The 14,543-nt window shown below is 48.1% G+C and overlaps 1 protein-coding gene across 4 annotated transcripts in view; it reads right to left on the reverse strand.

The window, feature by feature from the left end:
• SSU72 (SSU72 homolog, RNA polymerase II CTD phosphatase) overlaps positions 1-14,543 on the reverse strand; it is a 195,741-nt gene that overhangs the window by 67,424 nt on the left and 113,774 nt on the right. The window contains exon 1 of one of the 4 annotated variants that reach the window (XM_075604805.1): positions 75-302. The exons of the other annotated variants lie outside the window; for them this stretch is intronic. Within the exon in view, the coding sequence (XP_075460920.1) occupies positions 75-154 (80 nt within the window). The 5' untranslated portion in view covers positions 155-302. Of the gene's footprint in view, positions 1-74; positions 303-14,543 lie in introns of those variants that run through there. 4 annotated transcript variants of the gene reach the window in all.

The following is a 14,543-nucleotide window of genomic DNA, read 5'->3' on the forward strand; positions in this document are numbered from 1 at the left end:
GACCGGGGCCTTACAACCGCGGGACCTGGGCCTTACAACCGCGGGACCGGGGCCTTACGCAGCTCACTGATTACCTGAGGATATTGTGCGCTTCCATGCTGCGGTTCTGGTTACTCGAGCAGACGACAGCCACTCTAAGCGGGGACGACGGCATCCTGTCGGGCTGTGTCTATAAAGCCTACGGCTCGGCAGCTGCCGGTAAACCAACACAAGATCTGGTGTGACGACGTCGACAACCGCAAGCTGATGGCGGCACTTCCGCCTTCTCACAGCCTCGACAGGAACAAAATGGCGCGAGAGGGAGTATCAACTGGGAAGTGACGCCCAGAGACGTCACGCGCCGCCGGCGTACAACAATAGGAAGGAACGCACAGGGGGTTGTGCGTGGGTACTTGTGACGTACTCGCCACAGCGGTCATCTTGACGAAAAGGCCTGGCGGAAATGTTGTCCTATTCTAGGTAGGACAAACATATTGCTAGCAAACCTCTGGCACGTAAAGGGTCAATGGCGCTGGTTTCAGGTCACTATTAAATAAACACCAGTATAGTGTAAATGAGCTGACGTGTTATCCCAATTGGTACTAGCTTTGAGTGTGTGCGGTTCACATTACCAGCACTAGATGGCAGTGACTTCTTGTGTAACGTTAGAGCAGGGTTTCCCAAACTTTTTTTCCCGTGACCCAGTTATTTTTTATAGGGGGCCAGGGACACTTGGGTGGGTGGGAAGGGGGCCAGGGACACTTGGGTGGGTGGGAAGGGGGCCAGGGACACTTGGGTGGGTGGGAGGGGGGCCAGGGACACTTGGGTGGGTGGGAGGGGGGCCAGGGACACTTGGGTTGGCCAGGGACACTTGGGTTTGCCAGGGACACTTGGGTGGGTGGGAGGGGGCCAGGGACACTTGGGTGGGTGGGAGGGGGCCAGGGACACTTGGGTGGGTGGGAGGGGGCCAGGGACACTTGGGTTAGGGGGCCAGGGACACTTGGGTGGGTGGGTGGGTGGGAGGGGGCCAGGGACACTTGGGTGGGTGGGAGGGGGCCAGGGACACTTGGGTAGGGGGCCAGGGACACTTGGGTGGGAGGGAGGGGGCCAGGGACACTTGGGTGGGAGGGAGGGGGCCAGGGACACTTGGGTGGGTGGGTGGGAGGGAGGGGGCCAGGGACACTTGGGTGGGTGGGTGGGTGGGAGGGAGGGGGCCAGGGACACTTGGGTGGGAGGGAGGGGGCCAGGGACACTTGGGTGGGTGGGAGGGAGGGGGCCAGGGACACTTGGGTGGGTGGGAGGGAGGGGGCCAGGGACACTTGGGTGGGTGGGAGGGAGGGGGCCAGGGACACTTGGGTGGGTGGGTGGGGTGGAGGGGTCCAGGGACACTTGGGTGGGTGGGGTGGAGGGGGCCAGGGACACTTGGGTAGGTGGGTGGGAGGGAGGGGGCCAGGGACACTTGGGTAGGTGGGTGGGAGGGAGGGGGCCAGGGACACTTGGGTAGGTGGGTGGGAGGGAGGGGGCCAGGGACACTTGGGTGGGTGGGAGGGAGGTGGCCAGGGACACTTGGGTGGGTGGTTAGAGGGAGAGGGCCAAGGACACTTGGGTTAGGGGGCCAGGGACACTTGGGTGGGTGGGTGGGAGGGAGGGGGCCAGGGACACTTGGGTGGGAGGGAGGGGGCCAGGGACACTTGGGTGGGTGGGAGGGAGGGGGCCAGGGACACTTTAGGGAGGGGGCCAGGGACACGTGGGTGGGAGGGAGGGGGCCAGGGACACGTGGGTGGGTGGTAGGGAGGGGGCCAGGGACACGTGGGTGGGTGGGAGGGAGGGGGCCAGGGACACTTGGGTTGGTGGGAGGGAGGGGGCCAGGGACACTTGTTTAACAAACTCCAGTGCTCTGGAAAAGGGAAGCATGCTTTAAACTGGTTTCATTCCTACCTATCAGGTAAATCCCAACATGTATCCATTTCAGGCTCTAACTCCTTGGATATCACCTGTGGTGTCCCACAAGGCTCTGTTCTAGGGCCCCTACTCTTCTCAGTGTTCATCAATGATCTTCCTACAGCTTGTAAGGGAGCTTCAATAGACATGTATGTAGATGACACAATCTTATATGCACACAGCCATAGCCTCTCCGACCTTGAACACATAATTCAATCTGACTTTTTGAGACTTGAAAATTGGATTTCCCAAAACAAACTGTTTCTAAACACTGACAAGACTGTAACAATGGTATTTGGGACCAAGGCTAAATTTTTAAAGCTTCCAATGACTGAGCTCCAGATCAGAACCAACGCTAACACCACCCTAACTCCTGTTACTAGTTTTAAATACTTGGGCATATGGTTTGACTCCCATTCAACATTCGGGATGCACATTGATACAGTACCTTGACATCCAAAACCTATGCCAAACTAGGTGTACTTTACAGGAACAAATCGTCCCTAAGTCCGCTGGTCAGAAAGCGTATCTTACAGCAGATGCTAATACTAATTATCGACTATGGGGACATAGTATACGGCTCGGCACCGCAAACCCACCTTTGCAAACTTGACACCCTCTATAATTCAATATGCAGTTTTGTTCTCTAATGCAACTACAACACACATCACTGCGAAATGCTCAAAGAACTAGATTCGTCATCACTCAAGTCTAGGCGCAAAGTTCATCTTTCCTGTCTTGCCTTCAAATACTTTTTGGGCAAGTTACCCATCTATCTGAACAAGCTCCTCACCCCTACCACATGCAGCACTTATCATCTGAGATCAGACTCCAAAAGTTCAGTATATGGCAATAATGGGTGCTCTACTAGTCCAGAAAGAATTATTGATATATTCAATTCATTAATAGGAATAATACCTCTAGCTCAACTATGGAGTGGGTAAACTACTGGGTGAGTGGTATATCCAGACTATAGCATAATTATCCTGAAGGTCACAGAAAAGACATGTAAAAACACACTCCACTGTACCTCATTGGAGATAGCCTATATGATGAATCCAGAACTCACCCCAATCAGTAGTAGAGAAGATGATCCATATTGGTAATTATCAGAGAATCTTACCCACTCCTAGAGCTTGTGATGTTCCTAGTGGCGTGTCCAGCCACTTGTAGAGTTGCGAGCAATCCAAAGAAAATGCAAATAAATGCACAAAAGCAGCGCACTGCTCAGGGACACAGGTGTGCAAAAATGAAAAAATATTTATTTATCCGCTGCTTTTGTGCATTTATTTGCATTTTCTTTGGATTGCTCAGACTCCAAAAGACCGTTCATGGTCCCAAGGTTCAGCAAAGTATCCGACCACTCCTCCTCTTACCGTGCACCCCACAAGTGGAACAATCTACCGGAGACTCTCACAGCCATCACCAGTCTAAGAGCTTTCAAAACTAAAGCTGTATCAAATTTTAATCTGGTCTGTAACTGTTACATACGCCCATAATATTTATTATCTTTAACTGTGCATGCTATGTCTTGTATATAATGTATACCCTGTTCACTTATTGTAACTGTATTTGTAACCATGTATTATTTGTCTTAACTCTATGTCTAGGACATACTTGAAAACGAGAGGTAACTCTCAATGTATTACTTCCTGGTAAAATATTTTATAAATAAATAGAGCATACAGATACTGTAAACAGTGGTGTTAAAGCGAGAAGGGTGCCAGTGTAGTGTGAAAACATGCAACATTTTCCTACCAGTAAGAATTCTTCATACATTGAGCTATAATAAAATACTACATACGAATATTTCCTACAATGTGGTAACAGGTAGAGCTGTAGAAAAAAATGCTACCTTTCAGAATGTCATGCCCCTTAATTTCCTGTTGGGTCCATAGTAGGAAATTGGCACAACCAATGATGTGTAACAGGCAGAGCTGGGAGAAAATGCAAACTGTGATAATGTCATAGTTTGTCAAGTATCTCCATCACCCTCATATCCCTACCTGGTCCAGGGTAGGAAAATGTCACCGGTAGTGATGTCTACCAGGCGATAGCTGTGAGAATACGCTATCTGAGCATATCATACCTGATCCAGTAACTCCTGAGTCTATTATCCCTAACCCTAGCCTTTCCCACTCTCTGCCCCGCACCTCTGGAATTCTGAGGTATTTTTTTCATTTAAAAGAAACTCTATTATCTCTGCAAGCCTTAAAAATGGCTTTATAGGTTCTCTGTTTTTACCCTGTTATTTTATGAAACCGTCTGCATATATTGTACTGTATGTTTCTTGTAACTAAGTACTGTTATACTTTTGTATATTAAATCGAACAGTACTCCTTTGGGCTCTTTAACAGGACCTTAACCCCTGTCTGAAAGGGATTCAATAGAAAGGTTGCATTGGTCTGATGAGTCCAGCAGGGAGCTGGTTAATTGCAGCTACAGACAATTAACCAGTCTACACCTGGCTCATCAGACAGGTAGAAATCCCTCCTGATTAAACTGCAGGGGATTGCTTTAGCACATTGGAGGTGTTTGCTGATAGAGAGGGATCCTAGGGAATTAGACACGCTATTCCAGGACACAGTGGTCACTGAAACCTGCCAGAGGATTCACCCCACAGACACCAACCAAGACCTGGACTGCGTGAAGGAGATCCTGATAACTGGTACCTCTTTGGATTTTGGTTCAGAGGCTGGTAAGAGGCATAGCCTCCCAGCCCATCAGATAGGGACTGGGAGAGTGAGTTAGCCCTTACAAAGGGATAGGCTGTTTGTTTATTGGTGTGCTGCCTTAGGCTAAGGCCCCGCTCCCAGAGTCAGCGCGGCCGCACTGCAGACAGGCGGGGCGCTGACACTACACAGACCGCGCGATATGCGGTCTGTAGTGAGCGGGAGGTGGGCGGGAGAGGGAGGATTGACAGGGAGGGGGGGCGTGGCTTGAGCGGAGGGACCCGCTACTCTCCCCCCCCCCCCTCCCTCCCTCCCTCCACGGGCTGCAGGAGGGAGCTGCTGATGGTAAGTAAAACACACACACACGCAGGCACTCATACATACACACACACACACACAGGCAGGCACTCACGCACTCATACACACACATGCGCGCACACACAGGCAGGCACTCACGCACTCATATACACACACACAGACAGAGGCAGGCACTCACACACTCAGGCACACACATACACACACACACAGACAGGCACGCACGCACTCAGACACACACACAGACAGAGACAGGCACTCACGCACTCATACACACACACACACACACACAGACAGAAGCAGGCACTCACGCACTCATACACACACACACACAGACAGAGGCAGGCACTCACGCACTCATACACACACACACACACAGACAGAGGCACGCACTCACGCACTCAGGCACACACATACACACACACAGACAGGCACTCACGCACTCAGACACACACACAGACAGGCACTCACGCTTTCACTCCACACTCCTCCCCGCTCCCCGAAGCCTCTCCTCCTCCCGAAGCCTCCCCTCCCCATTGGCTCACAGCCACACCACGTGACGCGTCAACGCTAGACATCACCATTTTCTTGTGTCCCCTAGCAGCTGACGCGCCACAGCGTGTAGTGCGCTGTGCCGCCAGGGGGGACCGGGACCGGCTCGCGAGGATTCCCCTGCTGGTGGGGAACTCGCGTGTGGCCGCCCGCGCCAACGAGCGCAGCGGGACCGAGGCCTTAAAGTTGTATTGTTTGCAGCTATGGGCTGAAAAAAAGCCCAGGTTTATTTCCCCAAAATATGTCTCCCTGGTTATACCTCTGCACTCGCCTCCTACAGGCTCTAATTGAACTTTGCACGTTTTTAAGAGTAATTGCATTTTCAGACACATTTTGCTACAATAGTTTTTTTTGTGTTTAATTATGTATTTTTCTTAGTAAACAGGGTCCAAAAACCGTGCGAGTAAAACTTGACACTATATTTTTGGTGGTGGCAGCAATTTAAGGTTATATTTGTGACCGATTGAGGGAATATATTACTTATTTTAGGGACCATGCATGGAGAAAAGTGAGTCAGCTAGATAGCTGTATGTACTGTATGACAATAGGTACACTTTGCTACAGTATGTCAATGTGGGACAGAGAAGCCTCCAGACAAGTGACCCCACCGATGTAGGCACAATGTCACGGGGGCATGACTGCAAGGCTGGAGTACATTTCTTGGAACGGGCTAGCAGGCAGTTAGCAACAGGCCGAGGTCAGAGGTTGGTAGTGATGGTCATGAACAAGCCGGGGTCAAGGGCAACAGGAGTAATGAAGTAGATGTCCCAAATGAGCTTTGGCAACAAGCAACGACAAACACAAAGAGGCACGGAGCTTTTTGTTACAGGGAAACCCACAATAAAGAGGTGAAGGAACAGGCAGGTGAGGTTTATAAAGGGCTGGCTGGAGATGAGGGACAGATGCTGAGCACCAGACAATCAGACGTTTCAGAGAGTTCTCTGCAGGTAATCAGAACAGGACTCTCTTTTAAAAAAAAATAAAAAATTCTATATCTTGCAGGAAAATCACTTTTTTTTCATGAAAATGTGAGTAATTAATTATTGGTCTGTCACAGTAGATGATCTAATAAATATTATTTAGAATTGGTGACAGTACGATGACCTCATGAAGTGCATAATTATAAAATGGTGTTTAGTGATGAAGATGAGCACACTATAAAGTGCTTGAAACAGAATTATTGTCCAAAACTCTTACATAAAATGTTTCCTGATAAAGTATGGTCACTAGGAAGGCTAAAAAAATATTTTTTTAGTTAAGGAGTGGAGCAGCTGGTTCAAGGCATTATTGGTTATGCAAAATATAAGAAAAATCCCCTTACCTTCGATCACAAACGCGCCAATGAGTATGGATACCTTGGTCATTAATCTCTCCCAGCATATACTAAGTGCAGATGAGATGTCTGTACTGGCACGTGGCCCCTCTTATGTACCCACCTCGAACTTTGACGATTTTGGACTAGAGGTTTACTTATTTAAGTTTGAACGTTTACTTAACCTGAAATCCATTTTTCCCACAGGACAACAGAAACGATGCCGCCTACAGAGCCACCAGGGACAGATAATTTGGCACAGCCTAACGAACCGTCAGGGACAGTTAATTCAGCCGATCAGAATGGTACCAAAGTATGTAAATTGAAATCCACATTCATACCTCCTTTCAAAAATCAGTCCGTGAGTACCTATATGCGATTAGTTAAAGCAGACATTGCCAAATATGCTAACAATAGGCATAAAATAACGCACAACATGACGCTTAGGGAAAAGAACGCCCTTAAAAAACTGTCCAGTAATAGTGATATTATTATTAAAAGGGCAGATAAAGGTGGCACCCTTGTCATACAAGACTACATAGCATACAAAACAGAAATTACAAGAGCTCAATTGATTGTTACATCAAATTGGATAGAGACCCCACTCCGACTTATGCTAGGGAGATAAAGGAGATTATTCAGCTTGGCCTTAACAACGGCTGGATATCTGTGACTGAAGCAGAATTTCTCACAATAGAACATCCCAAATGCCCACTGTTTTATACCCTCCCAAAAATACATAGAAATCTTCAATTACCTCCAGGGCGACCAATAATAGCAGCTATACACTCACTTAATCAACCATTAGCCATATATGTGGATACATTCCTCAACCCTATAGCGCAGAAAGCACGCTCATACGTGAAGGATACTTTTGACTTTTTAACCGAATTCAAAGATATCCCACGAAATGGTACTGACCATATTATGGTCAGTATGGACGTCTCCAGCTTATATACAATTATACCTCACGAGGAAGGCTTAAATATAGTGAAAACTGCTTTATCTGCCCACTACCAGGAGACAGTCCCCACCGAATATATTATGCTCCTATTACATTTCATCCTTCATAAAAACTATTTTAAATTTGAAAAAGAGCATTTTTTTGCAAATTAAGGGAACTGCGATGGGCAGTAACATGGCGCCCGCGTATGCAAACTTGTATATGGTAGATTTTGAGGAGAAGTATATATATGCATCATTATACTTTAAGTACATAGTTGGGTATTATAGATATATTGACGATCTGTTCTTTGTGTGGAGGGGCACTGAGGACCAGTTACTGTCATTTTTTGATTACTTACATAGTCTCCCTTCTCCTGTATAGCTTACTAATGTCTGGAGATCTAAGCAATTATCCTTTCTAGACGTCCTGATTTCCCAAGAAAATGGTGAGTTCCACACAGACCTTTACAGAAAAGATACTGACAGAAATGCCCTGTTACGTGCTGACAGTCACCATCCCCCATCCCTCATCAATGCCCTACCTTTGTCACAAAAAGTGAGGGTTTCTAGGATCACTAGTCGGCAGGATAAACTAGCACCAGCTATGGATGACCTTCGCGAGAGGTTCACTAAAAGGGGATATGCCCCGGCAGTGCTTGATGCAGCTCTTGAAAAAGATGTGATTCCTAATAGGACGATTAAGGATGAGAAACGTATTGTATTCACCACCACATACAATAGGGCCAGTAATTTTGTCTGATTTACAATCAGGAAACATTGGCACCTGCTGCAGAATGATGAGGTGTTAGCAGATAGTTGTCAGACACCCCCCTTAGTTGCTTATAGGAGAGGGAGGAATCTGTCAGACAACTTGATACATGCTGACAACAAAGACAACTACCCTACGCCCCACTTCCTAGAAGGCAGTAAACAGGGTAACTTCTGGTGTATGAATTGTTCGGTGTGCAACAGTCTTATTACCGGGGATGTATTTTGTCATCCACATAGTGGTAGAAAAATCACAATTCATAATCGCATAACATGTAGATCTACATTTGTGGTGTACATCATTAGGTGCCCATGTGGTCTTGTCTATGTGGGCAAGACTACACGCATACTAAAAGTGAGATTTATTGAACACAAAAGTGTGATACGTAAGGGTACGGACCCTACTGTACTGGTACAGCACTGTGTTGAACACAGACACAATGTGGCATCCCTTAGAATGATGGGGATTGAACACATAGCACCAAGACAGGGATACCCTGACAGAGAAACCTTTTTACTGAGGCGTGAGGCTTATTGGATCCACACACTGCAGACAAGTAATGGCAGGGGTCTTAATGAACAACAACATTTCAAATGCTTTCTTGACAGGAGGTAGCTGAAGGACTCTGTGGACCCCTGCGACCCATTATGGAACACTATGCTCCTTTAAGGATTGCTGTATATGCATTATCTATTTGTATTATGTATCCTTTCAGGTTTTCATTCTATACGCAATGCTACTAGCATAAATACAGTTCTATACCACTTTTAGACACTTTATTAGGTGACACTGTGGTTTTACAGTTAATTTGTACACTTGTGTTTTTGATTTCTATAATACATTAAAGTCTCACTACACTTGTTTGTTTATGTAAGGGCTCTCACCCCTGCACGATCATGCAGGTCTCCTTGGGCATCGGGCTGTCTTTTTCCACTCCAGGGCAGGTCTGATGTCTGGGGCCCGCCCCCCTCCCCCCCGGACGTCTGACGTCATCGCGTCACATCGTGAGGGCACGTTGACGTCACCGGGGGAGCCTCGGCTGCCAGTGAGGGAGCTGCTCCCTGAACATCCAGCATGCTGCAGTACCGCCATCTTTGCCTGTTACAGGCATCAGTTCTCTTCGTGGGAGCCCGAGATCCTCCCCTGGTGACGCATGACGTCTTCACGCCACGTCGCGCTGGCGCTCTGACGTCACGTTGGGGGCGTCAACATCCAGGAGCATGGCAGCAGTGATCGTGGAGGGTTGAGTACCCATTTGTGTATAAAAAGTGGAATGTTTAGTATATTCTGTAGCCCTCTCCTTGATAAAGGCAATCTATTGCCGAAACGTTGGACCTTTGGTGGCACAATAAACTGCACCTTTAGAAAGACCGTGTGCCTGCTTCCATTTTCTTGCTTATTATCGGTTATGCAATCAGACAATGGCGTTCTTGTCTACGGGCGTGCGTTTCAGCAGAAGGGCATTTTGAACCAGACTTTTAACTCAAACTTTATAGTAATCTTAGTGTTTCACATTAGATTACAAAAGTTTAACACATTTTATGAACTACGAAGAAAACTCCTATTTCTCGTTTAATGAACATGAACTTACCACAGTGACATAATACAGTAACCTCAATTTAGGTAACAGTTGATTGTCTACATTGTACTTCTTATATTGTTAATCTACATCAGCGGTGCGCAAACTGGGGGGGCGCTAGATTTTCTGGAGGGGGCGTGGCAGTTATAGAGGTCCTGCGCTCTCCTCCCAGGCATTTAAATTAAATGCCGAGGACTGAGCGAGGCCTCTATAATACACTTACCTTCCCTTCCAGAGACACGTCGTCCTGGTAACCCGGTGTCAAATGACGCCGCGATGTCACGTGACATCACGTTACCATGGCGACGTGACATGACCCCGCGTGTCATTTGGCACCGGGGTTGAGCGGGGGGTGGGGGGAGGCGCGAGGCATCAAGCAGAGCAGGCAGGGGTGCGTACAGGGGAAAGTTTGCGCATCCCTGATCTACATAACAGGCCTACAATTGTGCAATCCACACAATAAGTAATTGGCTAAGTTGCCAATCGATCCGTTCTCCTGTGATTGATTGCTGAAGATTCGGCTCAGGGGTTTACTAAATGGCTGTCAGTGCAGCAGAAGTGGACCAAAGATGCAAAGTTCTCTGGGCAAGAGCATGTGACCAGGCACTACATACAATTGACGCATTGCTAGAGCGGGCAGAGCTCAAAAAGAGGTGTACCACAGCCTGTTTCAGAAGAGGAAGGGGATGTAACTTTGTAAATGGTTCCTATAGAAACAAAAATGCTTGTTACATTATAATACATTAAAAATAGAGCTGTTTAAAAAATCTAAGTAACAAAAAAAAAATAGAGCTGTTTTAAAAAAATGCTACAAATATTTTGTCATAGTACAGAACTGATTTATTTAAAAGAAAACACATGTAAGAATATTGCTTGGTCTACAGCTTGAAATACCCTCTAACCTGCTGCTCATAGCAGATACATCATGAATCATCCAGCTGCTTTAATTGGCTGAAGCTTCAACAGCCATTGGTAGAAATAGGTACTGAAAATAATAGGTAAATGATATTAAAAAAACAGGTACAGCACCTGCTAAATAGGTACAGTTGACCGGTATGTGACATTCTGATGTCACCAGGAAGTGGGCTATGTACAGGGGACCAGTGGCCATTGTACTGGAAGCCTGATAAAGGTCCTGGATGCCTTGAAATGTTGCTTCTAGACAGTATCCTCCTGCATGTAATCTATGAGGAACAATAAAGTGCAGAGACTGCTTTTGAAATGCAAGTGAATTGTTAATTAAAAAAAACATTCCTTTACATATGAGTACAGGCCAACAACATTATGGTTGGCCCATCCTTTAGCTTCTTTGCATACCCAGTTAATCAACCCCACACTGATGAGACCCATTAAGGTCGAAACAGCTGTCTGTGGGTGGTTTTCTGGGTATGTACCTTAACCCTGGCTGTGCTCAAAGCTGTGACCATGCAGCAAGCTTAAGCCTATAGGGAACCATGTTAAAAATGGTTTTTGAAGCAAAAAGTGGCACTGTGTGCTCATTTGCATGTCATTTCCCAGAATCCCTTGCTGCAGTGGAAGTGCTGTGTGCTGGGTGATAATGGGGAATGGCGGGGTTGCAGACCTGCCTAAGACATGCAGATGAGCATACAGTTGTATTTACATTTGCATATTTGCTTTGCTGTGGAGGGTTTTTGTCACTTTTTTTACTCACCATAACTTAACTCAGTATTATGGTTGGCCCATCCTTTAGCTTCTTTGCATACCCAGTTAATCAACCCCACACTGATGAGACCCATTAAGGTCGAAACAGCTGTCTGTGGGTGGTTTTCTGGGTATGCACCTTAACCCTGGCTGTGCTCAAAGCTGTGACCATGCAGCAAGCTTAAGCCTATAGGGAACCATGTTAAAAATGGTTTTTGAAGCAAAAAGTGGCACTGTGTGCTCATTTGCATGTCATTTCCCAGAATCCCTTGCTGCAGTGGAAGTGCTATGTGCTGGGTGATAATGGGGAAAGGCGGGGTTGCAGACCTGCCTAAGGCATGCAGATGAGCATACAGTTGTATTTACATTTATATATACATGTAGAGGTATCAGTACCGTGTTAGCCGAGCTTCAATAATCAAAAAATAAATAGATGATACCGTTCTGTGGCTAACGAAATGCTTTTATTTGTGCGAGCTTTCGAGATACACTGATCTCTTCTTCCGGCGATGTTACAATGAATGAAGCAAGCAAAAGCTATACTATAAACAGTGTCTATTGGAATGTTATCTGTGCTGGTCCTTCCACCGGTGGAAGGTATATATATGTATGTATTTTCAGTACTTAAAGGGCTCACCTTAAGGATTATGAAGAGCATAAGAGAGGATTTTCCGTCAGATGTTTGGGTTGCGATCATATTTGTTCCCAACTTCAATCATCCTACACAGAGCTTGCAGTAAAATGTATATGCAGCCAATTCTTGTTTGGGACGAGAAAACGTAATAGTTTAACTATCCTAAAACAATGGTGCCGATTTTCTGCAGGGAGCAAGCAGGGCCGCAGACAGATTTCCCCGGGCCCAAGACTACAGTTCTGACCGGGCCCCCCCACTGGGGTAGCTTCCCCCCCCCCCTGTCGGCAGTGTTGCGAGCCCCATTTCACACCTCGCGAGCCCCATCTATTTCCCTCCCTCTTCCCATGTATTTACCCACTCTCTCTCAATCCCTGCCCCCCGCGTCACATGTATTTCTCTCCCCTGCGTCTCACTCTTACTCCCTCTTTTCCTCACTCCCCCCACGTCTCTCCTCTCACTCTCCCCCCCCTCTGTCAATTACCCCACTCTCACTCAATCTCCCCCCTCACACTCATTCCCTCCCCCCTCACACAATCCCCCCCAAAAAATATATACCAAAAAACAATACATATAAAAAAAAGCTCCATTGCATATAAAAATACTACTCACCCCCCCCCCCCCCATCCCCAATACATATTAAAAAGAAATACAGACTTACATTGTGGTTGGTCAGGCCAGGCCCGGTGTCTGCAGGGGGCCCGGTTACAAGGGCTGCAAGTGGGTCCGACCTCTGGTCAGGCCTGGCTACCGGTCCTCTCAGAGCCAGGCTCCGGCTCTCCCTCAGCTGCAGGTCTCTTCCTCACTCTGTCTCACCCCGAGCTTCCAATGCTGGCGCACAATAGGCCTCTCTGACGTCAGCGCTCCGGAAGTAAGCTCGGCCTCATCTTCCGGTGCGCGCCGGCATGAGAGGAAGGCCCGGTGCGCACTGACGTCAGAGTGCCTAGCGTGAGACAAAGTGAGGAGGCCTGCAGCTGGGGAGAGCCGGGGCCCGGCCACGAGAAGAATGGCAGCTGGGCCTGGCCAGAGGTCGGGCCCGACTGGCAGCGCTGGCCGGCTGCCGTGACTGTCATATTAAATGGAGAACTTCATTCTGAACTTGTGAGTAGCTACTTTGTAGCTCTCTCTTTGAGGAAACCTGCACTTTGAAGAAATTGTTTGTCTGTGTTATGTTGGCTGCACAAGCAGGTTTCTCCTCACCTGAGGCTGTTTCCCCGCACTTTGGAATTGAATTATACATTGTCACATGCTTTACATATAAAAATAGAAAAACAAAGAGAGGGGGGGATGTAGTATTGCTGCTTTAAATGTAATGTATTAAATAACCAAAAGGTTTGGATAAGCAACTCTATTTATAAGAACTCCTTAAAATTGCTAAATTATTCATATGTGAATAGCAAAGGAAAGGAATTGTGAATAGCAAAGGATTTGTGAACAAAGGGTAAATAAAGGGGTATTTCTGAAACTCAAGTGAATTGTTCAAAATATTCCTTTACATCTATATCTATATAATCAAAAATCTTGTTTGAGAGTGTCTGGAGACCATTTGCTTGGTCCGTCGGTCCGCCCGCCCTCCCACGGCTCTCATTGGCCGGTGTGTCTGCCCCCCCCCGCCTTTGTCCCGCCCCCCCCACGGCTCTCATTGGCCCCCCAGAACACGCTCTCTCTTGCTATCTCCTCCCACAGGCCGCTCCCTTCCCCGGCTCTCACATCCTCCCGACTCTCACCCTTCCCCGGCGCTCTACCTCACACCCACCGCTCCCTTCCCACGGCTCTCACCCTCCCCGACTCTCACCCTTCCCCGGCGCTCCCCCCCCCCTCTCCCATACAGGGCAAGCTCTCTGCGGCTCTCCCCTCACATAGGCCGCTCCCCCAGCTCCCCATCCCCGAGAGCGCTCCTCCGGCTCTCTCCGCCTCTCCCGTGCAAGGCACAGCACCTCCTCACCGGAGCGTCTCAGCCTCGCCTGGCCACTCTCTTCTTCTCCCTCCCCCTACTGTCTCCCGCTGAGTCCCCCTGCCCCCGGGTATCAACCCCACCCTCGCACCACCGCCCGGCCACTCTCTTCTCCCTCTCCCTCCTGTTCTGTGTCCCGCTGAGTCCCCCTGCCCCCGGGTATCGCCCCCCCTGCCCCCGGGTGTCACTCCCCCCCCCCACTGTCCACTGTGTCGGTCCCCCCTCCCTTTCC

Source organism: Ascaphus truei, chromosome 6 (genome assembly GCF_040206685.1).
Source record: "Ascaphus truei isolate aAscTru1 chromosome 6, aAscTru1.hap1, whole genome shotgun sequence".
Lineage (NCBI taxonomy): Eukaryota > Metazoa > Chordata > Amphibia > Anura > Ascaphidae > Ascaphus > Ascaphus truei.